This window comes from Panthera pardus, unplaced genomic scaffold (genome assembly GCF_024362965.1).
Source record: "Panthera pardus isolate Hobbes unplaced genomic scaffold, ASM2436296v1 HiC_scaffold_13, whole genome shotgun sequence".
NCBI lineage: Eukaryota > Metazoa > Chordata > Mammalia > Carnivora > Felidae > Panthera > Panthera pardus.
Window position 1 is genome coordinate 201231102 of NW_026526688.1, and position 27851 is coordinate 201258952.

Below are 27851 nucleotides of genomic sequence, written 5' to 3' on the forward strand. Positions count from 1 at the left end.
CGGACCAGGTCCCCCCGCGACCCAAACCCCTGTCTAACCAGACCCGTTACCTGCTTGTTACGGAAATAAGTGACCATCACTTCCACGGGAAATTTAGAACTGTAAAAAGTAAGTGGTATTTCCAGGCCGAAGAAGAAATAAGTAGAAATTCTAGAGTTCCATACCCAATGCTCAGAACCCAGTGAATGGGGACACATTTAACAGCAGCTCTGACACAGCTAAAAAGAGAAACGGTGAGCTGGAGAGAGACACGAAAACAGTAGCCAGACTAAAGGAGGGGAAAAGGGTAGGAAGATACAAAGAGAAGATAAGTAGAATATAGTCAAAGCACCTAATGTATATTTAAACATAGCCGGAAGGGAGAAGAGAATAGGACAAAGTTATATTTTTTAAGAGACACGGATGAAAATTTGTTTCTAACACTTAGAAAGATGGCAATCCACAGATTTCGAAGCCCAGCGAATTCCTAGCAGAATAAATAGAAAAGAATCCACATCCAGACACATAAAAAAAAAAAAAAAAATCAAAGAAAATCAAAGGAAAAGAGAAAGCGGTAAAACAGCCCGTGAGCCGGAGGCAGACGGCCTTCTGAAGACCAGAGGTGGAGGGGTTGACCACAGAGTGATCAGAATACTCTGCCATCAAAGACAAAACTGCTCAGGTCAACCCATTTTTGCCGACAGCTGAAAAAATACAAACTGAAATAAAAACAGGTCTGGGGGGGCCCCCTGGGAGGCTCAGTGGTGGAGCGTCCGACTCCCGATCCCGGCTCACGGTCCGTGAGATCGAGCCCCATGTCGGGGTCTGTGCTGATGGTGTGGAGCCTGCTTGGGATTCTCTCTCCCTCCCTCTCCCTCCCTCTCTCTCCCTCTCCCTCTCGGCCCCTCCCCCGCTGGCGTGCGTGTACTCTCTCTTTCAAACCAGAAAAACAGGACGAAACAAGACCCAGGTGTGGGAAAGAGGCCAGGCGAGCGCCTCACCTTCAGCCACTGCTCGGCCTGCTCCTTGCTCTGCACCGCGAGGACCAGCGGGTCGGTGCCTTGCTGGCTGATCTTCAGCTCGTGCTTCTTCTTCCTGCCGTCCTTCGGGATGTACGTGACGCTGCAGCCTTGCAGCGGCAGCTCCGTCTGTGGCTGCTGGTCCTTGGAAGTCTTGTAGCACTGCATTCAACACGAGACAGCGGAACCAGGCTTAAGGAAGTGGAAGCGGAAAGGCTGAGAACACCCCGGCGCGACGGAGGGGCCGGCGCCCGCAGGAGGGTCTACCTGAGCAGCGGAGAAGCCCCGAGGCTGGGGGCCGGGTCTGCGGACGCACGCGCGTCACCCACACGGGGCGCGCTCCGCGTGGCACGTCCCCCCCACGCACGTGAAAATACATCCACCGAGCATCGATGACCCGACTCAGCAGAAACAGAAACTCCCTCCTCTGATGGGCATCAGGTACCAACGGAGCGTCCTCGGGAAGTGACAGGAACGTGACACACTAGAACTGCCGAAAGGCACGCCCCTGATGCGGGCGGACGGTAATCTGGATGCCTTACTCTACAGCCTCCGTCGCTGGGTATCCGCCTGTCTCATCCTATCCCCTTCGTCCCCATCAACGCGTCCGACACGACATGTCTGCAAACGTTCGCTTTCCGGTTGAGTACAGGATCCAAAGTTCACACGGCTCCATTTACACAGCACACACCCGCTCTAAAGATCTCAGTGCCGTGGCGAGCACGCGGAGTTAGTTCGCATCAGTGGCGTTTAATCCGGATCTGTAAAATCCGGACTAGAATCAAACCTTGTCCAAAGGTTTCTCCTCCCACCTTGGGTCTAATTGTATTACTTAGGACCGATTGTACACATCTTCATGGAAATAGACGGTCTGAGGGTTCAGGCATCCAAGTCCTACTCTGTTACTGATTAAACCTGGCCCCTGGGAAGCCTCTCAAGCTCTCTGAGCCTGTTTCCACATTTGTAACACAAACTATTGCTGTGATTATCGCTATTTTATGGAGTCACTAAATTACCAGTAACTATAACACCTCCCACCAAGTCAGCATCATATGAGGCCTTTCACAATTTCATTTGATCGCCACAGCTGTCCATGTTGCAGACTAGGGAACTGAGGTTCACCTGGCTAAATAGCTTGCCAATATCAGACACCTGGAAAGTGGGAGACCCCAGCCCCACGTGGCATGAGTGCAAAGCCCACTACCCACTGGGGAGGGACAGGAGCAACAGACCCCCGTTTTCAGAAATGACTTCCAGAGTCCTCTACTTTCCAGTTCTAAAACCTCGGCTCTTGAGCACCACAGGTATGGAACACGTCCACCTTTCACAAAAATCCACTCGATGGCTGCCCCGGTCTGAAAAGAAAGGAAAAAAAATACACCGAATCCAACTAACCCTGGATTGTTATGAATACTTACCGTTCGGCAGTCTCTTGTATTCTAGGTTAGCGCAAGAAAGGAAAGAAACGGAGAAGAGGGGATTGACGGTACAAGGGGTGGAGTTAGACAGGAAACGTGACAGCTTGTCTTTTTCTCGAGTTAAATGTCTCAAAATGGGATGTGTCACCAGCCCTACGTGAAAGTGCAGGCTGGAGACGCCTGCGGGTTGGGCTCCCGGGGACGCAGACTCTCAAACAGAGGACGGGCGCCCCCCTGAGAGCCACGCCCGCAGGACGGAGGGGTAGTAAGAGGGGCAGTTCACATAAAAGACCTCAGCTGAGCCTGCGGGATCTCTGGAGCTGGAAGGCACCATCGGGGCCGTCCTGACGGAGACCCCAGAGGAGGGGCCGTGACCTGGGCGAGCCGTCCTGAGGGGCGTCTGGCCCATCACGGCGTCCACCGCAGGGCCGCCTGGGCACGGAAGGTCACAGATGCCAGGTGCCTGCTCGAAAAGCCGAGGATGACGATGCCGATGGGCAGGAAGGCTCACTTAGGGAAGGGCCTGGCTTTTTGTTTTCCACTGACAGTTTTCTGTGCTGTTCAAACTCGGAAAGCATTCGCTTTTGTCACTGTTGATGTTTTTTCAGGGTCAACAGGGGTCATCTGGGCACTTGCATCATAGGTCATTTTTGAAAAAAAAAAAAAAAAGCTTCATCCTAGTAATAATTAACTTTGATTCTGCATTTTGTCAAAGAAAGTGTTTTCACGTGGTTTTTCCGTTAGTTTCTTCTGAAACGTTTACAACGAATCTAAATGGTAGGTGTTTTCATCCTGGGCATCCTCTCATTTGCAAGAAACGAGAGGGGAGGGGAGGGTGTGGAAGAGGAAGACGGTCGGGAGGGGTAGGGGGGCTGTGGGGCGCCGAGGGCCCTGCTCCCTGACTGCTGAGCCCGCCACACAGCCACTTGCTTCCTGCTCCTGGTTCGAAACCCCTTTCACATGAGTCCACTGCACGTTGTTGAAGCATTTACATAATACGTCCACATCTTGCAGCCATTATGTCAGATTGTAAATAAGGACCATATTAATCTTTTAAATCTGTTTTTTTTTTTCATTCTGTACTTTAAAATTCCCGCATGGCATCATTTTTGGCATATTCTAAATTTGGGAGAAATTCAGGCCACACATGTGGAAAAAATATGTATTCTCAGTGTTTAAAAAAATTGTTTTTAGCCATTAATTTAAAAATATACAACGCCCTAAGCATCCAGTAAGCATTCCCATGATTCACAGAAGAAACTGTAAAGAACGGGGTTACCCGCTCCACTCAAGGGTGACACCCAGAATCATAAATCCTCCCGTGTTCTGTTTTAACGGTAGAATTTGGGGAGAACCTTTTCTCCAAGGTCAATGAGAAGGAAAAAGCAAATGCAAAAATACACTCTACAATTCACAGTTCCGATGATCAACCACGTTTTCTACGAAAGCTGGAAGGACAGAAGCGGGGGGGGGGGGGGGGGGGAGTGACACACGCTCTCAAGGGCTCTGGCTTCCTCAGGGGGGCCCCTGTGGGAAGGACACGGCAGCGGGCGGCCCGCGTGTCCCTGTCCCCGGCTTCCCTGTTTCTTAGCCTATCTTCCTCTTCAGCCCCTCAGATTAAACAACAAGAAAAGAATCTGCCTTTAGTTTTCCAAAAGAATTTCCTTTCCTGGGCACTCTCCCCGCAAACCGTGGCTGGCCCGCCCGCCCCACTCGATGACCTGGCTTTGAGGAATTCACTGACTCACTACAAACAAGAAAATCCATCTTGCGCCGTCTGGCAAGTTAAAGCCCGTGCGTTTCCATGGGACACGCCACAGACGTTAGTGGCCCGGGGCGGGAGGGACTCTGCCCACCGGTGGGGGCAGGACGCGGAACCGAAGGCACGCAAGGCTCGGTGCCCACGGCCCGCGCTGACTGCCCGGCGCCCGACCGCGGTGAGCGCACCCACCGTCCGGCGGCCACTTCCCCCCAGCGGACGTCCGCGCCACCCGGGGACCGCTCCCATCGAGTCAGACCGCCGCCCGATCCCGCCGAGCCTGCGCAAGCACGAGCCGTGCGCGATGCGTTACCAGCAGCTTGGTGTCCTTGATGACACAGAGAAGCTTGCTCCACTGCCCGAAGCGCTTCTTCCTCAGCAAGAAGGCGCAGATCTTGGCGTCCTTCACCAGGTCCATGGAGGCCTCCTCGGACGGCCACTGGTGCCGCGCCTTCTTGCCCTTTCCGTCCTCCTCCTCCTCGTCATACGACTCGTAGGAGCTACTCATCGCGTCCGAGTCGTAATCTGCCAAAGTGAGGAAAGCGGTAAAGGTAAGGCGCCCGCCTACAAAAGCCTTATCTGGAAGCTACCGCTGCTCTGGGCTCCAGAGCACGTGCGCCGAGCCAGTAAACGAGGAAGGGGCTCTGGGTTCCGTGCGCCACGCAAAGGGCAGTTAGTAAAACCGGGGGGGGGGGGGGGGGGGGGAGAATCAACAAGACAGCCGGTGGAAGCGAAGGAAAAGTTTTCAACTGAAGGGCCTTAGAATCCTTCACCCGTGAGAAGCAGCCCTAGACTGTCCGGCGAGGGATCGGCCGCCCGCAGACCCCGCGGCGTCGGGTCTCGGCCACGCCGCTGCCTGGCGAGCGGGCCCCCGGTTCAGCAGTGTGAACCACCAGCCGCGGAGCGCGGCCCTCCCCTACCGCGACACCAGGTCAAGGTTCTCTGGGGTCTCCAGCGTCGCCCCGGGGGCATCGCCACGCCCTCGCTGCTGACGTTCCAGATCCAAGCCAAGGCCGCCCCTCTCCTCGAGTCCTCCTCGGGGCCTCCGGACACGCGTGCGCCCGTCCTTCTCATGCCGCAAGGCAGTAACGCTTCGTATCAGATGGCGTCCGGCCTCCCGAACGCAGCACATCCTCCCTCGCTCCTGCGGCGCTTCGCCTCACTTCCTGTGTGTCCCACTCTATCTCCCTTTGCCCGAATGAATGTTCTCGCCTTTCACGATTTAATTTACGGGCACCTCCTCCACGATGCCCTCCGTGGATCGCCAAAGCCGGTCCTCCCTAATTCACGTGCTGAAGCTCTCGCCCCAGCGAGACTCTATCTGGAGACAGGACTTCTGGGAGGTAATGACGCTTAAGCGAGGTTATGTGAGGGGGGTCCTAATTCGGTAGGACTGGTGTCTCTCTGGGGAGAGCAGGCGCGGGGTCTCGCTCTCTGTCCGCCACGTGAGGACACACGGAGACGGCGGCGGTCCGTGAGCCAGGACGAGGCCCTCGCCGTGACCTGACCGGGCCGGCACCCTGCTCTCGGGCATCCGGCCGCCGGCACGGCGAGGAGACGAGCGTCCGGTGTCGGGCCACCCAGCCCGCGGCGTCTCGCTCCGGCAGCCCGGGCTGAGGCGCTGGGCGAGACGCCCCTCGTGTCTGCCTCTACAGCCTCCACCGTGCTGTCCTGCTGTTTGTCGACCCCCTGCGTCAGGCTGCAAGCCCCCCAGGGAAGGGAGACCGCCCTGCAGGATGCGATGGCCCCAGCACAGGACAACGTACCTGGCCCGGGGCAAGGAACCAGGGTCTGCAGAAGGGCGGACTGCTGGATGAACCCGGTTATACCTGCCAAGCCCTCGGACGAATGGCCGGTGCAGAGTCCAACGAGAGCGAGGGACCGTGCGTCTTCTCAGCCTCAGCCCTGCCGGACGACAGGCTCCTTGACACGGGGTGTCAGCGTCGCCTCCGCACTCTCCCGCACCCCCAGACACATCCGGAACACCCTCCCTCCTCAGGAGACGTCTGAGAGACGGATGGACATCTACACGACGCGTGACTCGGGTGGACGGACTACGGCGGCCGCGGCGGCCGCGCGGTTCTGGAGCGATGGCAGCCGCAGACCTTCCGCTCGGCAGAATCCGCCTCTTGGCTCGCTGGGAACTGGCTTACAACCTGCACTCAGCGCTCATGCCCGCGCTCGAACGTCGTCGCGGAGAGTCAGTACTACGAGCGGGGACAGCTGCTCGGCTGGGTTTTCAATCACGATGAAGCGGTCAGGGAAGGGAGTCCAGCACCCTTAATACCATTTTCGTGTCTCTAGTTTACGTCGTGAGAATACAGTACACGATACACATGACAAACGAAACGGGAGTTGATGGACTATTTGTGCTCACGGTAAGGCTTCCAAGCCAACGGCAGGCTAGCAGCGAAGATTTCGCAGAGTCAGGAGTTATGCACGGATTTTCCACTGTGCGCAGGGCCCGTGCCCCCACCCCCACGGTGTCCCAGGCCAGCTGTGCTTCCACGGGTACAGCCATGGAAGACCAGGCCCCCGCCCCTGAGATGGGCGCACCTCGGTACCGTGGTCCCCCCTGAGCCGTGGTCTCACTTTCTGTGGTTTCAGTTTCCCACGGTCGGTATGATCCAGAAGCAGGTGACTCTCCTCCTGACGTGCGGTCAGGAGGTCAGCAGCAGCCTCACGCTGCGTCGCGCGCCCACGTCACCCGCCTCCTTCGTCTCTGCACGTGAGCACTTGTCATCTCACATCATCGCAAGAAGAAGGGTGAGGGCAGGACAGTAAGACGTTGAGACAGAGAGAGAGAGAGAGAGAGAGAGAGAGACCACATTCACACAACTTTTATTACAGTGGTTGTTACACTGGTTGCATTTCATCTCCTGCTGCCTGATTTACCAATTAAACTTTATCACAAGTATGTGTATAGGAAGAAACACAGCACATATGGGGTTGGGTACTGTCTGCAGCTTCAGGCATCCACGGGGGTCCTGGAACGTCTCCCCCCCGGAGGAGGATGGCCAACAGGGCCCCTGGTGGCCCTCTCTGTCCTGGGGAGGGCTGAGGTGCCCAGCGGAGAAAGACAGCAGGTTCACTGCCCACCCCCCCCCCCCGCCCCCCCGCTTCTGAGAGAGAATCGGCACATTCCTTTTTAGGAGACCGGCAGCCAACTTAGCAGGAAACACAGAGCAGTCGGGGGTACTGACCACAGTCTGAGCCTAAAGGAAAGTCAATCTCTGAGAAGTCTCTCCGACGCCTCCCCAACGGAGAGCAGGACGTCTCATTACCTCCTCATTCCCTGCACCTCCCGGTGGCTCCAGCAGGACTTCAAGGAGCTCACTGTCTGGGGCTGGGGTTTGGAATATATTAGGAAACAATGAGGACTTTGTGAAAAGTTAAGAAGGACCTGGGACGGGGGAGGAGGCGAAGGAATCACCACCGGCCTTCAGACCTTGAGGTCAGCGGAACGGGCGTTTCGGAGATGGGTGGAGGGTTTCCTCTCGGCAAAGTCCGAGAGGGTGCTGATTAGAAGCGCCCAGCCCCCGGCGTGTCCTGGCATCCCGTGTAGACGTCTGCGCTCCTTATGGAGCAAGGAGGCAGCCCAAAGAGCCAGCCAGAGACCTGTGTGGATCTGTGTGTGTGCCTGAAGTCGCTGGTTAGGAAACAGTCCTCAGGCCAGACACTAGTCCCGTGGGCAGTTGTGACGGAACCAAAGAACACTCCGATGGTCGATTACTTGCAACCAAAAACGTTAAAATGCGTATCGTAGACATATCTCCATAGCCCAGAAATCAGAACATTTCAACCAGCTGCCCTTGCGGAGCGAGAGGACAAGGGGCGCGGGCGACCGGGAACCAAAAACAAGATGAAATGTGGATCTGAACCCAAAGCCTCAGCAAGATCCGCGGCGACTGCCGCCAGCTCAGCCAGGCTGGACCCGGCTTCCAGCCTTCCTGGCCTGTGTGGCCAGGGCGAGGGCCAGCACCACGGGCCGCCACCAGACGCAGACCGGAAGGCAGAAGGAACGGCGGCAGCTCCACTCTGAAGGAAGGTCGAGGTCACCGGAGGGTGCCAGGCGCTGCCGGGCTCGGCCCCCGGTCCCGGAAGTGTCGCCCGCCCTGCAGCGGGGCCCCCTCCTGGGGCAGCTCGGATCCCCTCGGTCCTGTGCCACGGCCAAGAGCGCCGGCATCTTCTGCGTCGCCCGTGTTGCCGAGTGTGGAGGGACTCGCAGGCAGATGGACTTGTCTTCGTGGATTTCGGCGAGGCCCTGAGCCCCGCCACCTCCAGCCGGCTGCTCTTCCAGACTTCCGAGCCACCAGATGCGCAGGCAGCGGCTTTCGTGGACTTCTACAGCTGCCGTGACTGTGTGAGGTCCACGTCACCGTGGCTCTGTGTCTCGGATCATACCCTGTTCTAGAAGCTAGCAGAAGCCTGACGGAGGGCAGGCCCCTAGAGGTGAAGCTCGGTACAGACCCTTTAGGATTTCAGGGCACGGCGACACCAACCTCTGGAAACACTTAGCTTACCTTGGAGAGACTGCTTTTGGCTCACGGACACCCTAGTGGCGTCTAAATGCTTGGTCACGGGCGCCCCAGCTGCCCAACACGGGCTCCGTGTCACCTGGCCCACCGCGGAGAACCCGACCCTCACATCCCAGCGGTCTGCGTCCATCGGGCTCCTCCGGGCCCGGAAGCTGTACGTAACAGGTAGAAGTTAGTAGTTCAGGTGCACGTGGTCCTGTTCCTGCCACACGGGCTCGTTCTCCCAACAGGGACCCCTCGGCACGGCCCACGGCTCGGCTGCGTGGTCAAGACTAGAGACGAACTGGCAGCAAGGAGGTCTGCAGAGGGGTGCGGACGGGCCTCCCAGATGCGCTGGGAAGGTGAAGACTGACGTACTGGGAGAGCTCTCGGCAAAGCCTCCGCGGAGGGGCTTCGCGACCGGGGACATGACACGGCCCGTTCCACGAGCGTCGGCCAGCCTCTTTCCCCAGGCTGCCCGTCCAGATGCATTCACGCATGAGTGGCCGTGGTCCGGGGATGGACTTCCGCTCGGCAGGCTCAGTCTGACTCCCGGCCCTGCTGAGGGCCCTGCCCGCACATGACCCTGTGCCCCGCGGCCCCAGCCGACCCACCTGGAACTGGACCACGTCCTCCACGGAAGGGGCAGCGGTGCATTCTCACTGGAAGAGATCACTCAAGACAATCCGCTCTCCCCGCCACGATGCTCCTGCCGAAAGCCCCATCCACGGTCTTGCAGAACGCCCCCGTTCACCAGCACGGCATCCTGCGACGTTGCTTGTGACCAGAGAACTCTGTTACAGCAGATGCAGCCCGTGCTATGGGTCTGTGCTCGTGAGACCCACTGGCCATGCTGTGTCCCCGTCCCCTGAAGCAGGTGACCCAACAGGCGAGTGGAATACCCTTCGAATACCCAGTTCTAGGACCAGCTTGAACTGGCCACCCCTGGAGGCTGGGGGTGCCATCTTCAAGAATACCTTCCAGCAGTGTGTGCTGCGCCTCAGTTTCCCCCAGAGCCAGGGCTCACGGGTCTGGGAATCTAGGGCTGAACACGGTAGTGGCTCCTATCTCTGTTACCCCTAGCGATCACGGACATTTCTGCCTCCCTTCCCTGACAATTTTGGCTCTGCAGCCCACAGGTCTTAGTTTCTAAGGGCAGAACGTTCCCTCCAAAGGACACAGTGACTGCTCCATTAACCCAAAAGTGGAGACAACGGGGGGGGGGGGGGGCGGCGGTTATTCCAGTGGCTGGGGTGACTAGTCACGGCCACACCAGGGCGAGGCGGGCGGGGGGCGCAGGTCTCTAGGGTGGCCCCGGTACTCCCGCTCCCTGTAAGTGAACCATCCAGTGCAGCACAGACCTTTCGGGAAGGAAAGGTGAGTCATCTTACCGGGTGATTGGCCAAGGTGCTTGCCGAAGCCAATGGGAACAGGAAGGAAGTTAAAAAAACGAGCCATGACCACTGACCAGTTGTAGAAATGAGGACGGGACTAGTTACACACGAGGCTACTCATCCTGACTCTGCTGTCTGCGTGTGTCTCCCCCACTCCCTACAATCTCACGGCAGAAACTCTAACGGCAGGTGGTCGTGCATCACAACCTTCAGGTTACGGGCTCCCAAAGGGGAGAAAGACCCCGCGGGAAGAGCAAGGGACTTTGCCTCCTCTGGGGTGGAGGGCCGGGGAGCTTTCTGTGATACGGGGGACAGTTGGGTCCCATGACCCTGCACTGTGACCCTGCACTGTCCCTACCTGGAAACCCAACGCGGTTCAGAGCGTGTGCCTGGGTGCCAGACACCGGACGCCGGAGAAACAGCGGTAGCTTTACACGATATCAACCGAGCAAGGCTGCAGTGACGTTGCCCAGAGTCCCTTTCTCGGCTGGCTCTGGCCACAAGAGGGGTCTGCGAGCAGTCCGGAAGGCCGGAGGGGAGCGGCCGCCAGCACTCTCCGCAGGCTGGCACGGGGGCCGGGCGCTGCCCCAGCGCGCACACAAGTCGCCGGCCAGCCCTCGCTGGGCCCAGAGCCCGGGCAGCTCGTGCAGGTCCTGTCCCTCGTCGTCGGAGGCCCGGCCAGGCGTGTGCAGCTCTGCGGAGGCACGTCCCCGTCTGCCCTCCCCGTTCCTCCGGATCGTCAGCGTTTCTTCCCAACCACCAGCCCTGCTCCACGGGCCTTTCTGGCCGTTTCCACGGCTGCCTAAGCCTCGTTCCCTTCACAGACCCTTCATTCCACGACACTCTTGACAGCCTGCTTCTCTGCTACACCCACACCTGACCCAGGGTCCGACAAGCCGGTGCCGAGTCCCTAAGGAACCATCTGGAAGCCAGCCCGCTGCCCGGTTTCTCGGGAGCGGGGGGGAGGTCCTCACCGCCAGCTGTGCAGCCGCAGACATCGGACCGAGGGAGCCACGCACATCAGCCCCGCTGATTCGCGGCCCCGAGCGTGCGTCCCGCTGGTCTTGCTTCCGGAGCGAGCTCAACAAAAGCTGCCCACCGCCAGCAAGTGTGGGATGGCTTCTCTGAGGAACAGGCCAGGACACCTCGCTGACGGGGGGCTCCTCAGACAGGCCCCCCGACGTCAAACAAAATGACTACCAGGTTCTGGCCCAGAAAGTGTGTTGAGGGTGGGGGAGAGGGAAGGTAGGAGAAAGCTAGAGCCAGACTGTTCCAACTGCTGGGCAACCCTTGTCGAAAAACCCGTTTCCCTGTGCTCAGCGCGGTGACAAAGCAAAGGACTCCAGTGAAGTCCTGAATCCACCGGGCCGTTTCTGTTTCCATGTTTTCTGAGTAGGCCCCTGATTTCTGAGATGGTGGACACTTAGAAATTCCTCGAACGCATTTTCCATGAGTAGTTTTTACAGAAAAGAAACATTAGAACACTTGACTTAGAGACCTCAAAGCCCGATAGGGCCTGGCCTTTGTCGCAGAGCCGTCCCCTTCTCCCTCAGCGTGCACCTGTTCCGGAAGCCGGGCAAACTGGCACCCTGCCCTCAAAGGGCCGGCGGTCCCGCTCGCTGGGTTCTCACGCAGAAGACGTACCACGGGAGGAGGCCCTCCTGGAACGATCCAGGGAGACGGTGGCAGCACCTCCGCCTGCCTGCTGCCAGGGGACAGGGAGGTCAGAGACCGCGAAGTGCCGCACGGCAGAGACCTCGGGGGACGGGAAGACGGCCCCGGGAGAAGGCGTGCATTTCCGTGAGACGACAGATGGAAGGAGGACCGTGTGCCACGAATATTAACGTGCCGGAAGCCCCGAGACCAAAATGAGCAAACCCGCCTGACTTCCCGTCTCATGTGTCTAAGAAAAGCACGGCTCTCTCGTCCACAGGGACCCGGATGCCGTCCCCGCACTTCGCTCGGGGACGACAGCTCCCTGCCTGACAGGGGATCGGGGGAGAGATGAAGCCGGTGATCCGGCACCAAAGTCCAGAGGTGCTGAGAGAAAGGTGCTCCGTGTGAATGTGGGGGCTGGGACCCAACAGAGGTACTTCTGAGAGCTACCAGGCAGGCGCCAGACCAGAGCCTCGCCAGGACGGCTCCAGCCTAGGCAAGAATTTTCTAGAAAACCCTATATGAAAGGAAGAAGAAACAGGCGGGAAGGAAGGCCTGTGACTGGGACGCCCACGGGTTCTGTACCCAGGCTTTTCCAGCTGCGGCTCCACCCATCACGGCACCCGGGGGGAAGCCGCAAACACACGCCGCCACGGAAGTCACTGCCTGTGACCAAAGGGGACACGCTCCATCGAGACCTAGGACTCCACGGCTACAAGGCTTCAGCACGGGTCAGAGGAAGCGGACAGTGAGTTCCCCAAGGGGCCGGCGAGGCACTGCAGGCTTCACAGCCCTTCCGGCACTTACCTTCGGGGTCCAGAGGGACTCCGCTCCACGCTCCCCGTCGCTCTGTAGGCCCCTCCTCCCCTTCCTCCCCAGAGAGCGAGCCGCGCTCTCCCCGCCCCGCAGACGAGGCGGCCGGCACGGGCCGGGCAGCCCCGACACTCACTCGACGTGATGTATTCCGGAGCCTTCCCAGGGCTCAGGGGCACGGCCTCCTCGTAATAAGCTTCCGGGAGAGAGGACGTCGGGAGCGGTGGCGGCCCGCCGTCGGGTGGCTGAGGAGAAGAAGCGGAGACACCAGAGATCAGAACTGTCGCCAGAAAATTCTGTAGTGTGCATTAGCAGGTGCTGCCCAGCACTTCCCCCTTTCCTTGCGAAGTCCGTGGTAAAAAAGAACACCGTCCCACAGAGGGGTTCTGAGTTCAGGCCCTGCCGGGGTCCCTACTGCTTCCCTGCCACGTCCACCCCGGCCCGGCCCTGGCCGTACCCCACCGGGTCCACGCCAGGTCGCCAGCGGCCAGCGGCCGTTCGCACCCCGGCACAGCCTGCTTCCGGGGCAGGGGCGGACTCGCCGCCCTCTCTCGGACCCTCCCCAGAGCCGAGAGGGGGGCTCCCCTCCCCCGTCCCCCACAGCACTGACCCTCCTGCGTCCCCAGGGCTCCGGGGCGCGGGAACCGTCCGGATCCGCCGCGAGGCAGTAGGTAGGCAGCGGCTGGACAGACGAACGTGGCCGGCCCACACTCCCACCACGCCCCTCCCGCGGCCACGGACGCTTTTAAAGAATTATGAAAGAAAGTCGCCTACGAGCTGCTCTCTGAGAGAAACTTCTGTCGAGAAGGAGTCTGCCGTGGCGGAATCCAATCCCGCCGCAGTTTCTGGTCAGACTCTGGGGCTGAGGCACCCTGGTCCTGAGGCCATACCTTCCGAACACGCGAGAGCCGGCGGGGACAGAGGCCGCCTTCTTCCCTCGCACGTGCCCGAGGAGGAGCACGTCCTCACCTCGCGCCGCACGGACACCCGGGAGTTTGCCGCTTCCCTCACTCGGTGGTCCTCACGCCGGCAGACGGCGGGGAGGGGAGGGCAAGGAAAGCCAGCGTTTGCCAAAACCTGCTACCCGCCCGGAGCCGTGCCGGGCGCCTGTGCATCGGCCGCAGGTGGCTCAGTCAGCCGCCTCCGGAGGCCTCCGCGGCAGACGTTACCTTAACTCACGCGTCCCAGACACGGAGCGTGAGGCCGGGGGTCTAAACGGCCTCCCTGAAATCGAGCCGGGCTTTTTCCGACACCAGGCCTGTCCACCGAAGACCTTTTTGTATTCACATCCTCTCTCTCCCTCTTGTGACTGGTTCACACGACCCACATCCAGCACATTAGAAAGACGTCACTGAGAAAGGAACAGAACAGTGGCCCGGACGGACGATCCACCAAGTTAAGTGTCCAAGCACAACACGTTTCGAAGAAATCCTAAGGGTTTATACTAACTCTCTGGAACGTGAGACTCCACCACGGAAAGTGCAACTCAGCACCGGATCCAAAAGTCCTTTGTGAATGACTAATCCCCCACCGTGCATCCAACCCACTCCTTCCTCTCGCCAGACGCAGGGTCATTTTCACAATCTTCCTCCATCTGCTTGAGGCCCGTTATCTGCCCTCCGCCCCGGGCCCGCGCCCCGGACTACGCAACCCCCGTCTCCTCGCACGCCTCCCGCCGGGCTGCCTTCCCGACTGTCGTCACTCTGTGGTCGTCCGCTGGACGGCACCCAGCTCCCTCCTATCCTCCCGAAAAGGCAGTGCTTAAAACGGAACCCGCTACACCATGCTCTGCCCCAGGCCAGGTCCGAACAGGAGCCCGTGCCCGGGTTAAAATCCCTGCTTGTTACTCGTGGAAAAGAGCCGCCTGCCTCACTGTGTGTCTTTATTCATGAAACACAGAGGGTTTCAACTTCCTCTTGGAAGTTGGAACAGGCCAATTGTTCACGGCCTGGGAGAGCGTTACGAACAGCTGACTCAAACAGACGTTGAGGGGGAGCACAGAGCCCGTTCCTACAGCCGCAAGCTACGCTAAGCCGCACGGGGTGAGGGGCTCCCCTCCCAGCTGACGGGCTCCCGCAACTGACTCCCAGCCGCTGCTGCTGGTCGCGGGTTTGGCACAGCTTCTCGGCAGGTGTGCCCTCAGGTCCCATAACGCCACCTCTTGTTTCCGTTAATTTTTTTTAATGTTTTATTTATTTTTGACAGAGAGAGAGAGAGAGAGAGAGAGAGCGCGCATGAGAGGGGGAGGGGGGGAGAGAGAGGGAGACACAGAATCCCAAACAGGCTCCAGGCTCCGAGCTGTCAGCACAGAGCCCGACGCGGGGCTCGAACTCAAACTGTGGCATCGTGACCTGAGCAGAAGTCGGACACTCAACAGACTGAGCCCCCCAGGCGTTCCCCCCCCCCCCATAATTCCACTTCTGGAAACGCATGGCCAGAGGGCCACCAGTCATGAGAGCAAAAATGTGTAAAGATGTTCAATAAAAGCTTAGTTAGCAAAATCTAAAAACAATCTCAAAGTTCACCAAGAGAAGAACGCTTAGGTGTGCCGACCCACTCACGTGCAGACGTCAGAAGGGCAGCACGCAGCTGCTACGGTCACTTTCTTGGCAAACCTTCCCTGGACTCTGTTCGGTGGGAGAAAGCCGGCACGCCGGAGCCCTTCGTGGAAAATGTGTGTGTTTAGGCTTACACACATACACAGACGGGAGGTCATTCACCAACGTGTTAACAAGCATTTGCATATCTGTGTAGCTTGGCTCGTCCACGTAATATTTACCGTTTCTAAAATCAGTAAAAAATTAAGCTACCTTGGCTTCGAAGAAATACCCCTCAAAAACATCATTCTTACGGGGGAACACCCTCTCTCTCCCCAAAGGGCCTACACTCCACTCCCAAATACTCCTTATCCTGGAAATTCTGGGTTTCAGTCAGAGAAACCACGGCTTGTTAAGTAACAGCAAGTGTGGGAAAGGCTAAACAGAGGGACCCGAGCCGTTAGTATCGTTGCTTTCAGAGGAGAAGCTTCTTTCTGAGCCTTTTCAATAGTAAGAGTTCACTGAAATCACCATTACCAGGAATTTTTAGAGGGTGGCTGGGAGCCTGGGTGGCTCAGTGGGTTAAGTGTCAGACTCTTGATTTTGGCTCAGGTCATGATCTCACGGTTCGTGAGATCGAGGTCCTGGTCAGGCTCTGTGCTAACAGTGCACAGCTTGCTTGGGATTCTCTCTCCCTCTCCCCCCCCCCCTCCCCTCCCCCAGTCACACACTATCTCCAAGTGAAAAACAAGCAAACAAACAGGAATTTTTCTAAGTACAAAACACAGAAGGCAGATTTCCAAAAGGGCTCATGGAAAACCAGAGAAGGCAAGGGGAAGGAAACAGGAGTCTAGCACAAATAGGACGAAGGCCAATTCGTTGGCACGGACCGCGTGTGGGGACAGCGCCGTCCCGGGGCCGCGTCACCTCCCCGCAGCTCTGGGCCCCGCTGTCCTCACTTGCAAACGAGGGCGCCTGTGACGTCCACCCCAGCTCTCGGGCTCATTCCGGCGTTCCTGTAAAGCTGCAGGTCAGCAGGCCATAACGCCAGCTTGACCGGTTTGGAGAGTCCCGGGAGAGTTGAGCTTGGGGCCTCATTCTGTGGTAAGGACACCAGTCTCTGGCCAGGGCGGCCTCTGAGGTGCACCTTCTAACGGCGACACCAATCGCCAGCGTGGCGCCAACCTGGACCGTGCACGCTGCCCTCGATACAGAAGACAGAGTCTGCACACGGAGCCTGGCCGCTGTCCCGCCCCCGCCCCCCGCGTCTCCTGCGCTGGCCCCACAAACCACCCCCACAGCCTCTGCAGAGACTTGGGGAGACGCGCGAGAGACCGTCCTCCTGGAGGGATGACTGACCCCTGGTTGCTTGGCCGCGCCCCAGACACGAACGGACCGGCACCGCACCAGTCACTAGACATCGTCAGATCCACGGAAACACTTCTCCCTCAAATTGATACTTCAGAGAAAGTTACTCCGTAGCTTAGGAATTCTCTCCTGCCTTAAGGTAAGCTTCTCCTCCGAGGCGTCCATGTCTTACTAGAGGAACCCGCACCCACGGCTGGACAGAAATCCAATCTACAGGCTTGCTTGGCTCTCCGCATCGGCCATAATCCAATTCCTCTCTTTCTGGAAGGAAAAGCCCATCAGCATCTGCCTTTGCTAATTTAAGGAGAAGCCTTCAGGGACCTATTTTCCCATTGATAATAATAAATATCATGTTTATATAAGTGTATAGTAGAAGCGTAATTATCATCGTTATTATGACCCTTTCAGCAATAAAACAATGGTACCTGCCATTTACTGCTGGCCTACCGCACGTCAGACATTGTTCTGGACACTTTATATGTGTTTTCTCTGGTTCAGAAATTAACACTGAGATGCTGGTATTTTGATGATGATTTTACTTAATGAGGAAACTGAGGCCAGGAGGGGGAAGGCCCCCACACGGAGGTCACACACACGCGGAGCTCACTGGTGGAGGAGCGGGAGGCCGGCTGGAGAGGCCCGGGGCTGAGCTGGAGGCCGGGGACCGGGACACAATACACTTCCGTGCCTCGACCTTATCCCACTGCACCTGCTGCCATGCCCGCCACAGGAAGGAGCCTACCAGCCCGCTGAGGCGCTGGGTCCAGGGTCATTCCCACCGTCTCCTCACAAAGGCGGCCATTCCACCTGCCCAGCGCCCTTTGGGGCTCCCTGCCTGTCACGCTGCTCCCCACCACCTTCCCTGCTGCCCCAACCCGTCTCTCGGGCCTCTGCGGCAGAAACGATAAGCTAAGAGCCCTGATTCTAGCCAAGAGTCTGAAATCACCTGGAATCACTTTTTTGTTTTAAGTTTGTTTGGCGGGGGGGGAGGGGGGAGTAGAAAGAGAGAGAGAGAGAGAGAGAGAGAGAGAGAGAGAGAGAATCCCAAGAAGGCCCTGACCTGAGCTAGAATCAAGAGTCGGACACGTAACTAACTGAGCCGCCCAGGGGCCCCTGGAATCACTTTCTGACTTGAATTCTATACATACGTTGGGCATCCAGATTGTTTTTCTGGTTGGCGTGACTAAAATCCATCAAGAGTAACATAACGTGAAATAAGAACATCAGAGTTCAGGGTCGAGGTCTGTTACACATCAGCAAGAGCCTTTTCTAGCTGACACAGCGTTTGGGAAGCACGGCAGGGCACCCACGCACGAGCGCCAACCTCCTTTGGGCAGCACGGCTTCGCGGCGAAGCTGTCCGCGCCGCTGAGGACTGGCGTGGGGTGACCATCGATGGTAACAGAATTTTACAGTCTACGCAGCCAAAGGGGTCTGGCCCTAACAGCAAGCATTTTGAGTAAGTACGCTTCCTGGCAAAAGGCAAGTTTTCGCCCAGGTCACACCCTGCAGATTCGCATTCCGCTTAGCACGTGCGTAAACAGTGGGACCGTATTCACACTGTTCAGTTTCCTGTGGCTTCATTCACGCGTGGCAAAGAGTGGAAGCCCCGCGGGGCCGTGTCCTCTTCCCCCTCCTCCACCAGCGGGAAGGCATCCGCAGGGAAGGCCAAACGGTCCGTCAGGAGTATAAACAGGATACGTATCTGGAGCGCGGCCACACGTTAAATTTCTAAAAGATGCCACAGGAATTACACAGGAGACTGAACTCCTCAGGAAGACAAGGGGGGGAGAAGAAGAAGAACAAATGATTCGTGTTCACTAAGAGGATCACATCTGATTTCACCAGGACATAAATGGCTTTCTTGTTTTAAGTCTCGGGCTTTGGTCTCAACTGTGCACTGGAAAAGTACTTCACTTTGTCAGACAACCTCAAGGAGCCTCGGAATCTCATCCGTCGGACAAAGTTGCCGTGAAAGTGCTTCGGGAAGCACGGTGCGGGGGCGGAGGGGACGCCGGGACCACACTTGACAGTTCCACAGAGCCGGAAAGCAGAGCGGTGGGTGCCGGGGGGCGGGGGGGGCTGGCTTCCTGGGGACAGAGTCTCGGCTGGGGAGGAGGGACAAGTTCCGGGGACGGAGGGGGGCGGGGCGGGGGGGGGGGGCTCCCCAACACCGTGAATGCACTTGACGCAGCGAACTGGACGCCTAATGATGGTTAAAATGCTGGAACTTAGGTCATGAATATGTTAACACCGCTCCAGAAGGTCTTCATTATTATCCGCTGACATAATAAGCGATCACCATTTATGAACTCTGGCCCTAAAACATCAAAGAACTCAGTGGCTCTCTCACACCCCATCCAAACACCGTGTGGCGCTCGGCCACTGAATTACCGAATGAAAACATTTCTAAATGCCTCGACTGGGCAGCACACTGATGACAGCTCTCCTCGCTCAGCCGTGAAGACCTGAGAGTCCCCGGGTTTGGGCTCAGCGCTGTTCCGCGACGAGGGGGAGGAAGGAGTCACCGCCGACGGCACCCGGCCCCCCGCGAAACGGCCCCGTGAGCACAGGTGCCAGCCGGCAGCCGTGTCCACGTGGACGTGTCCACCGTCACAAGCGCTCTGCGCCCTGGCCACGCGGGGAGGGCATCGGCGTGACAGCTGCGCACTGTGGTGCGAAACCACACGGACCTCTGTGGAAAAGCACAGCTCTTCCCAGAAGGCTTTTATCAAACAAACCATTCCTTCGGCCCATTCTAGTCTCCGTCGGAGAGCAAGGGGGTGCGACCACTCGCCCCACGCTTGCGATTTCGAGGCCTTGGGAGGAGTTCCGAGCGTCCACACTGTTGCGAGCACTTCTGAAGCCTGATGGCCACACTGAAGGACCCCAGGTCACACGGGACGCCCTCGGCCACCACCACATTTCCTCCCAGGACGGAGCAGGAACACTCAGATGTTCCCTCGGTGCATGGGCGCATCGTCAATGCTAACGAGACTTAGGGACGCGCTCCCCGACCCTGAGAAGCCAGAGGCCTCTTCTGCACAGCACGCGGCACACAAAGCAGCACAGAGACAAACCGTCTCCACAAAGTGCAGACTTCGCTTGCTTAGAAGGGTGTGGAAAGGAGCCGCTGCTGTTCAATAGACCCTCACGGTCCCCTGGGGAGACGCAATAACGGGCGATGGTCGGTGGTCGTTGCATAAAGCCCTGCTGGGCACTGAAAGGGACCGCTGACCTTTTTAGGTCAAAGATAACTCATCTCTAACAGTTGTTCAGATGGAGAAGAGGACGTGGCCGGAGTATCACGTATCTTGCCCTACGACACATTCTTCAGCCTTTCATGGGCGGCGTAGACGGGAACCCCCACGGGCGCCTCGGGACGAACCCCTACAGCGTGGCAGCCTCACGGGCAGGCCCCTGGCCAAGTCGCTCCCCGGCACACGGAGCCGCGTGCCAAGCTCCAGGCCACCCCGCCTTCCTTGGGGAGCCGTAGGCCGTGGCCCAGTGGCTGCCTGTCCTTTCCACCTCTGCCCCAGCACCTGCTAGTTCCGCTGAAAGTCAGCCTGCCACCAGCAAATGACCGACCGGCCAAAAGCCAGCTCACCAGGGGCAGACTGAATCCACTGAATGACAGACCGGCTTCCTTACTGGATGATGAATTCACTGAAGCACCATCAGAAAAAGACAGTGGGGCCATCCTGACCCACCTCTACTCCCCGGACTTGCTGACGTGACAGGCTTTCTTCATTCCCTATGGAAAGCGCCCTGATGGATGTCCGGAAAGTGCTCAACATCCATGGTTGACAGGCTCCTCTCCAGGGTGCCCCCTGCAAAGGGTCCCATCCACTGAGTTGTACGTGCACCAGGAGTCAGCCTCGTTCCTTAAGCACTTACACTCCCTACAGTAATTATTGATGTAACTATTACACAAATAAGCCAGTGAAATAATGAGTGCAAAAGGCGAGGTGATGCCTCTTTGAGACGATGCTCTTTAGAAAGCTTCAGTCAGGGGGCACCTGGCCGGCTCAGTCAGTGGAGTGTACGACTCTTGACCTCAGGGTTGTGAGTTCGAGCTCCACACTGGGTATAGAGATTACTTATCAAAAGAAAGAAAAGAAAAGAAAAGAAAAGAAAAGAAAAGAAAAGAAAAGAAAAGAAAAGAAAAGAAAAGAAAAGAAAAGAGAAAAGAAAAAGAAAGAAAGAAAGAAAGAAAGAAAGAAAGAAAGGGAGGAAGAAAGAGGGAGGGAGGGAGGAAAAGAAAGGTTTGGTCAAGACAAACTACAAAAGAAGAAAAGAAAACCATTCAATCAAGGGAGGGCGTGTCGACTGCGAAAGAACAGCACAGCACTTGAAGCTAGCTGCACAGGCTCCAAACTCAGGGCAGCTCACAAGTGTACATTTTGCTCCACTTCAAGGAAACAAAAACCGAAAATCACTAACTGCCACAGGTAGAGATGACGCAGAAAAGACTAGAAGAATGCAGGGCGTAGCCCCTGGCCCCACATCACAATCCCAGGAGAATCGTAGCAAGGAACATCCTGGCTTAGAGGCTGCGGGAAAACCCCAGATACCCATGTTCTAGGCACCAGTAGGGAGAGATTGTCCATGGGTCAGACTCCTACTCAAAAGCTATTCGTTTAAATGTAATATATTTAGGGGTGCTTGCATGGCTCAGTTGGTTAAATGTGTGACTTCAGCTCAGGTCATGATCTCACAGTTTGGGAGTTCGAGACCCGTGTCAGGCTCCGTGCTGACAGCTCAGAGACTGGAGCTGCTTCGGATTCTGTGTCTCCCTCTGTCTCTGCCCCTTCCCCGCTCACACTCTGTCTCTCTCCCTCCCTCCCTCAAAAATAAATTTAGAAAAGACATTAAAAAAATAAAAATGTTTATTATGAGAGAGAGAGAGAGAGAGAGAGAGAGAGAGCACGAGCAACAGCAGGGGAGGGGCAGAGAGAGGTGGGGAGAGAATCCCAAGCAGGCTCCATGCTGTCAGCACAGAACCCAAGGTGAGGTGGATCGCACAAACCATGAGAACATGACCTGAGCTGAAACCAAGAGTCAGACGCTCAACCGACTGAGACCCCAGGCGCCCCGACCAACATTGTTGATTACCCCGCTACCACCAATAGGAGGGCTCCTCGTGCACCTTAGACCAGGACAGTCTGCAGCACTGCAGCCAAAGGCAGGGACAGAGCATAGGCCTGGCACGGCGAGAAACAGGAGCGAGAGAGAGAGAGAGAGAGAGAGAGCACAAACGAGTGAATGAATAGCAAACTCCATCTGAGAAAAAACCCAGGGGAACGGGTTGACTATTTGGTGGCCAAAATGGTAGAGAATGCTGGCTATTCAATGAGCAGGCTTTGTCTGCAATTGAAACCGAAAGCGGCAATCTGTCTGGTCTGGACCAGGTCTCAGGTCTCAGACTGAGACACGGGTCTCAGTCCGGACCAGGTATGTGGCACTTTACGTGGCAGCCGAAGAGTCCACGACATTCACAGAAGCGTCCCCGCTCTCCGATCTGAACAGCAGCGATGAAAGACAAGCCACAGTGTAGGGAGGGCCCCGGGCTCAGACCAGGAAAGCACACGTGAGCCGGAAGATAAGACCCAGAAAGGAATGAACCGCTGACCTCCATCCTGTTCTGCCTCTTTCACACAAACGACGTGTATGAGGACAAACACTTCTGGCCTACGGTTCCGCGTTACATCTAAAAACAAATGACAAGTCCGTTTCTACAACAAACGGGATGAGTTTTAAGAAGGAAACGAATAATTAAAAAAGAAATTTATAAAGAGGGAGAAACACATCATGTTAAAATGATAAAACACGGTGCATAAAAATCATATATTCAATACACTCTCGACCGCAAAAAGGCTAAGTGTGTAAAACAAGTAGGCAAGCTACACACGAGAGCCCCGCGTGTAAAGTAAACTTCCCTGGTGGCCGCGGAAATTGATCAAGTTGACTTTATTGCTGTAACCCCGTGCACACGAGCCACTTACAACACATCGGGATTCGGACCTGAGGCCTGTGGCCCCCCCGCCCGGACGGCAAGGGTGGAGGAAGAAGGCGCCTCTCCCAGGAAGAAGGAAAAGTGGGTGACTTTTATTTACTTCTGGGGCTTTCCCCCCAGTTCTCTTCTGTGATCTTGTTGAAAACGCAGCACCGAAGGCCCCATGCGGACCTAGTGGATGAGAAGGTTCGTTTTCACAGGATCCCCGGGGATTCGGGGCCGTGAAAGTCTGGGAAGTACGGCTCTCTCCAGGAGCGGCAGGCCCTTGCGTGGGGCTTGGCACCTGCCAGGCACCTTCTCTAAGCACCGGAGACCTACCGTCTCGGGACGAGCTCACGGTTACCCTTCAGGCTTCCGGTTCCGGACACCACATTCTCTGCTCCGGGAGCCATGCCTGCCTGGGCTGTGCGGCCACACCCCAAAACGGTAGCGTTGAGAAAAGACTGGATTTGAATCCGAAGAACCTGCTACAATTTTTGCCTTTCCTGACTCTCGTGTGGTGTTGAACCAACCACGTATATTCACTGACCTAAATTTCCTGGTCTGGAAATGGGTGTGCGTCCTAGTCACATGGTCAGGTGCTGTAGGGGTTCTCTAAGGTCAAGCCGTGAGGATTACATGAAATTTTAAGTGGAAAAATACCGAGTGAGGTGTGTGATACGCAGGAGGGAGCCGACGGGTGCTAACGTCCTCTGTCCCCTCTGAAATGCTAACTGATGGGCGTCTAGTGGACACGGGCCACGACGCGGGGACCCAGGCGGAGACAGGCCCTGCTCTCCCACAGCCCTTGTCCTGAGGGTGAGATGGTGACGTGTCCCTGCTGAAAGCAAACATTAAAAAGAAAACCGTCGAGTAACCAAGTTTGCTCTGGTCCTGACGGCATGTCCAACGTTCCTACGTGAGCACACGAGAACGCAGCAAGGCAGGAAGAGCTAAGTGGCCCGTGAGAAGGTGCATGTGAGAGCACCCCAAAACGGCCAACGTGGCAAAAGACTTCCAAAACAATTTCTGGATGCATCCAATCCAATCCAACACACATTCCTGGGATGTGGATGTATTTTTTTGCCCCAGAAGAAGCATGACAATGAATATTAAAGTGTCAGACTAAGGTATTCAACTCCAGAACTCACCCAGACGGTCAGGTCCCTAGACTCTGCTGCCACTGTTGTGCCTGCTAAAGCCTCTGATTTTAATTTAAAAAAAAAAAAAAAAAAAAAAAATCTGACCTAAGAACAGATTTCCACGGACCTGGAGCTCCAGCCCTTGTTAAAGGAAACACCAGCCTCCCAAGGGAAGCTACGTGAACAGCCTCCCGCTCGCAGCCCTACAAACCACTCGAAGGAGAGCCTCTAGCAAGACGAGGCCTCCCTTCCCCCAGACCCGAGCCGTTATCACCTGCCCGGAGCCCTGAGTAGCCCGGGGCCCGGGGGCTCTGCTGCTGCCCCGGGGGGACCCTTCACTCACCAGCCACGGCTGAGGGATCTCCGGCAAAGGCATCTGGGGAGGAGCCGGCAGGCTGTTGGGGGTCTCTTGCTTCTGAACATGGTCTTTCACTTCGAAACCTGTGAGCATCAACCAAAACCACAGAACTGAGTGGCGGGGGGTGGGGGGGGGGGCGCTAGCCATTCTCACTCCCTCGGCCCCATCGTGAATGCTTTGCAAATATTTGTTTTCTCTAATCGTGTACAGCAACTTTGTCATTCTCTACTTCACAGGTGAGGAATCTACGGCTGGAAAAAAAGGGTTACGGAACTCACGGAGACACTAGCAGGTGCAAATGAGGGAGCGGCCACCAAAGCCACGTTCTTCCCAAAGCCACCGGCCTCGCCAAGGTGAGGTGCTTTGCCTGAACTTCCCCTCAGGTCAGCGATTACCTGCGGACTCCGGGGGCGGGCGCTTTCCTGGGAATCAGCACGTGTGTATTAGGTGCCCTCTTTTGTTCTCATTTTTTAACTTTTTTTTTATTTTGGAGAGAGAGAGGGAGAGAGACACAGCATGAGTGGAAGACAGGGGCAGAGAGAGAGAGAGAGAGAGAGAGAGAGAGAGAGAGAGAGAATCCCAAGCAGGTTCCATGCTCAGTGCAGAGTCTGACACGGGGCTGGATCCCACGACGCTGGGATCATGAGCTGGGCCAAAATTAAGAGTCGGACGCTCAGCCGACTGAGCCACCCCAGCACCCCTGTATTAGGTGCCCTCTTAAAGTCAGACACTGGGACAGACGAGTGCGGTGAGTGCCATGGCTGGTGTGAGCTCATGCTCTCAGTGGGTTCGTATTCAAGTTGGGAAGACAAGTTTACACACAAGTAACTCTTAGAAACAACAGTGAGCACCAGGTCAGTGAAGGCAGGAAAGTGGAAGGAATCGGGTTTCATATGGACACGGGACTATCTATAGGCCAGGACCCACCTGGAAAGACCCACAAGCACAGCCACTCGACAAGGTTCGCCTGCACTGGGCCGCATGTGCTACGCAGGCAGGAAAATGGGCTGTGAAAAGCCAGAGCCCTGAGCGCCAGAAGCTGCGGTGGAGAATTCTGGCACGGAACTGGCAACAGTGAAAAGACAGAAAAAGAACGAATGGGAATTCTACCACTGAAAATAATCAGCAGACAGGTTCAAGGCTAATTAAAGAGTGGAGGGGAGAACAAGACAGGTGGAAAGCCTCGGAAGCACGTACAGAGCACAGCATGAGAGACAGAGGGTCGGAACCCACCGGGCAGAAGGAGACAGGAAGGGGCATCGGGGAAAGCCAACAGCAGCTCCCAAGGCTGGAGGCCCGCATGCGGTGGTGCGTCCAGACCGCCTGTCAGGAACAGCCGGGCAAAGGGAACACGCAGAGGGCGCGGGGTTGGAAAGCGGGGCCCCTTCCACCCATAAAAGCCACAGGAAAGGGACCCCTGGGTGGCTCGGTTGGTTGAGCGTCCAACTCTTGACTTCGGCTCAGGTCACGATCTCACGGTTCGGGAGTTCGAGCCCCGCATGGGGCTCTGTGCTGACAGTGTGGAACCTGCTTGGGATTCTCATTCTCTCTCTCTCTCTCTCTCTCTCTCTCTCTCTCTCTCTGCCCCTCCCCAACTCACTCTCTCTCAAAACTGAATAAATATTAAAGGGAAAAAAAAGCAACAGGAGGAAATCACAGCCAGTGATCGTGGGTTTACCACATGTCAGACACTGTCTGGAGGTATTTTATGTCATCGCCTCTGACTCCCACGACGTTCGTCCGAGGCGGATGCTCCCGATGAGGAGAGGAGTGTACAGAGAGGAAGTAAGTAGAGCGTGGTCACCGTCAGCTCCTCAAAGGCTTTGCCCTCCCACGCGGGGAGCCCACCAGCACCGGGCACACGGGGAGGCCCTCGGGGACAGCGTGGTGAATCGATAGGTTCATAGGTTAATGAACAAACGATCGTGTTTACATGGTGGTATTGAAGAAGGTTCAGAGGCAAAACAGACCCTGGAGGAAGAAAGAGCAGACGCACCTTTGGATGACTGTATCCTCAGCAGGATGTCGGTAATCACCGCCTTTTTCTCCCTGACGGTTGACGTTAGGTACTCGTGGTCCAGGAGTTCAAGAAAGAGACGGAGTTCAACTATTAACTCTTCCATTGCTGCGAACAAAGGAGAGAGGAAGGACACTGTCAGACCCACCGGTGTGCACACGCCACAGGATAAATGCGTTTCATTTCAGCTGGACTGGGTACAGCGTTCCCACGTGCAAAGCAAGTTTGCCGAAGCCAGGCGGACGAAGATCCAGGCAGCACCTTCTAGACAAACACACTGCTTTGCTCGGCTTTGACGCGGCGAGTTTCGTCTCGGACAAGCTCCAGAGCCGTGCTGCCAACAGATGGAGCCGTGACCCAAAAGCCCGATATCATGGGGTCAATCGCATATTAAATTTCAATGTTGAGAAGGAGCTGGCAGTTTGAAACGCCAAAGAGTTTTCAAATAACCACTAGGACGTGGTTGCAGAAACTCAACACTCAACTCTGCCTTTGTAGGGCTGCTTCCATCCCCAAGAAGGCCGTGAGCATGTCTGTGCAGTTACGAGAAAGATGCCGATGCCAAGAAGGACTTGGGTGCGGGCTCCTCACCGTGTCTGTCCCTTATAGGATCAAGGCAGACTCAAGACCAGGCTACGTGGCTGAAGTCAGCAATTGACGTCTCATGGCGTGAACCTTTCAGGGACCCCAAAGCCCTTGTAGGGTGTGCAGGGGCTCCAACTATTTTTATAGTACTGAAGCTTTATTCTTCTTGTCCGGCATTAATGGTGCAAAGGCGAAGAGGCTTAAACTGCCACCCTCTTAGCACAAAGCAAAGCAGGGACGGCAAACTAAACTTGTGGCCACTGTATACCTCACCACACACTGACAGTAAAAATCAAAATGTTACTTTAAGAGTGTTTTGGGGGGCAGCTGGGTGGCTCAGCTGGTGGAGTGTCTGACTCTGGATTTCTGCTCAGGTCACGATCTCAGTTTGTGACTTTGAGCCCCACGTCAGGCTCTGTGCTCCGTCTCTCTCCGCCCCTCCCCTGCTCACGCCCTCTCTCAAAATAAAATAAACTTTAAAAGAAAAAGAGCTTTGACGGAGTGGTACGAAGCGTCCGCCCCAGGGGATGCACGTTTTTGGCATCCTGTACGATAAAACGGGAAGCAGGCAAGCAAGCAGCCCCTCCGCGCAGACTGACAGACAACGGGGGTCGGAGGGCAAGCACGCGTGCACTGTTCGAGGTCACACTAAGCCGCTTTGTCACGGGGCCCCAGGAAGAAATGATACACGAACTGCAAGGACACAGACTGACTGTACGACTGACATCTTCCCAACAGGGAACAAAATGACCTAATCGGGCCAAGGTAAACAACGGCAGCGTCGGTTGCCAAGGGTAAAATTTGAGCTTCCAAATGGAAGAGTGAGAATTTCGAGCACTTGTAGCCACCACCGTGAGCACGACAGCTTCTCAGCAGAGACTTTCCCGACCAGAACGGGAGTGACACTGACCAGCAGGCCTTTCTGATACGGTACAGAGCAGCAGGTCAGCCTTTGGAAGAGCCACACAACCCAGTGAACCGTGACGTCACAAAATCACACACGGGCAAAGATCCATCTAACGTACAAAATAAGCTGAAATGTTCTAACGTAACGGAGGATGAAGTGTTTCTTGTCTGATTCAGCTCCAGATTCCACATTGCAACTAACACACTAAGAAACTACCACTTGACGATTTTTGGTGTAGTATCAAAGAAGAATATTGACAGTTTCCTGAAAAGGCCCTGAGGTACTCTGACCGTGGGTCTGTGTGAGCCAGATCCTCTTTATGTGCTCCCTCTAAAACAATGCTTCACAGCAATCTGAGTGCAGAAATAGATACAAGAATCCAGTCATC

At 56.4% G+C, this 27851-nt stretch overlaps 1 protein-coding gene across 9 annotated transcripts in view; it reads right to left on the reverse strand.

Annotated features, from left to right (window-relative positions):
* The window catches only part of AFAP1 (actin filament associated protein 1), a 146038-nt gene that overhangs the window by 58116 nt on the left and 60071 nt on the right, over nt 1-27851 (reverse strand). For all 9 annotated transcript variants that reach the window (XM_053901724.1, XM_053901723.1, XM_053901721.1 and 6 more), the window contains 5 exons: nt 25951-26079; nt 23940-24037; nt 12692-12800; nt 4489-4700; nt 981-1160 (listed from right to left, as the gene is read on the reverse strand). In XM_053901724.1, coding sequence (XP_053757699.1) covers nt 981-1160; nt 4489-4700; nt 12692-12800; nt 23940-24037; nt 25951-26077 — 726 coding nt within the window. In that variant the 5' untranslated portion in view covers nt 26078-26079. The remainder of the gene's footprint in view (nt 1-980; nt 1161-4488; nt 4701-12691; nt 12801-23939; nt 24038-25950; nt 26080-27851) is intronic.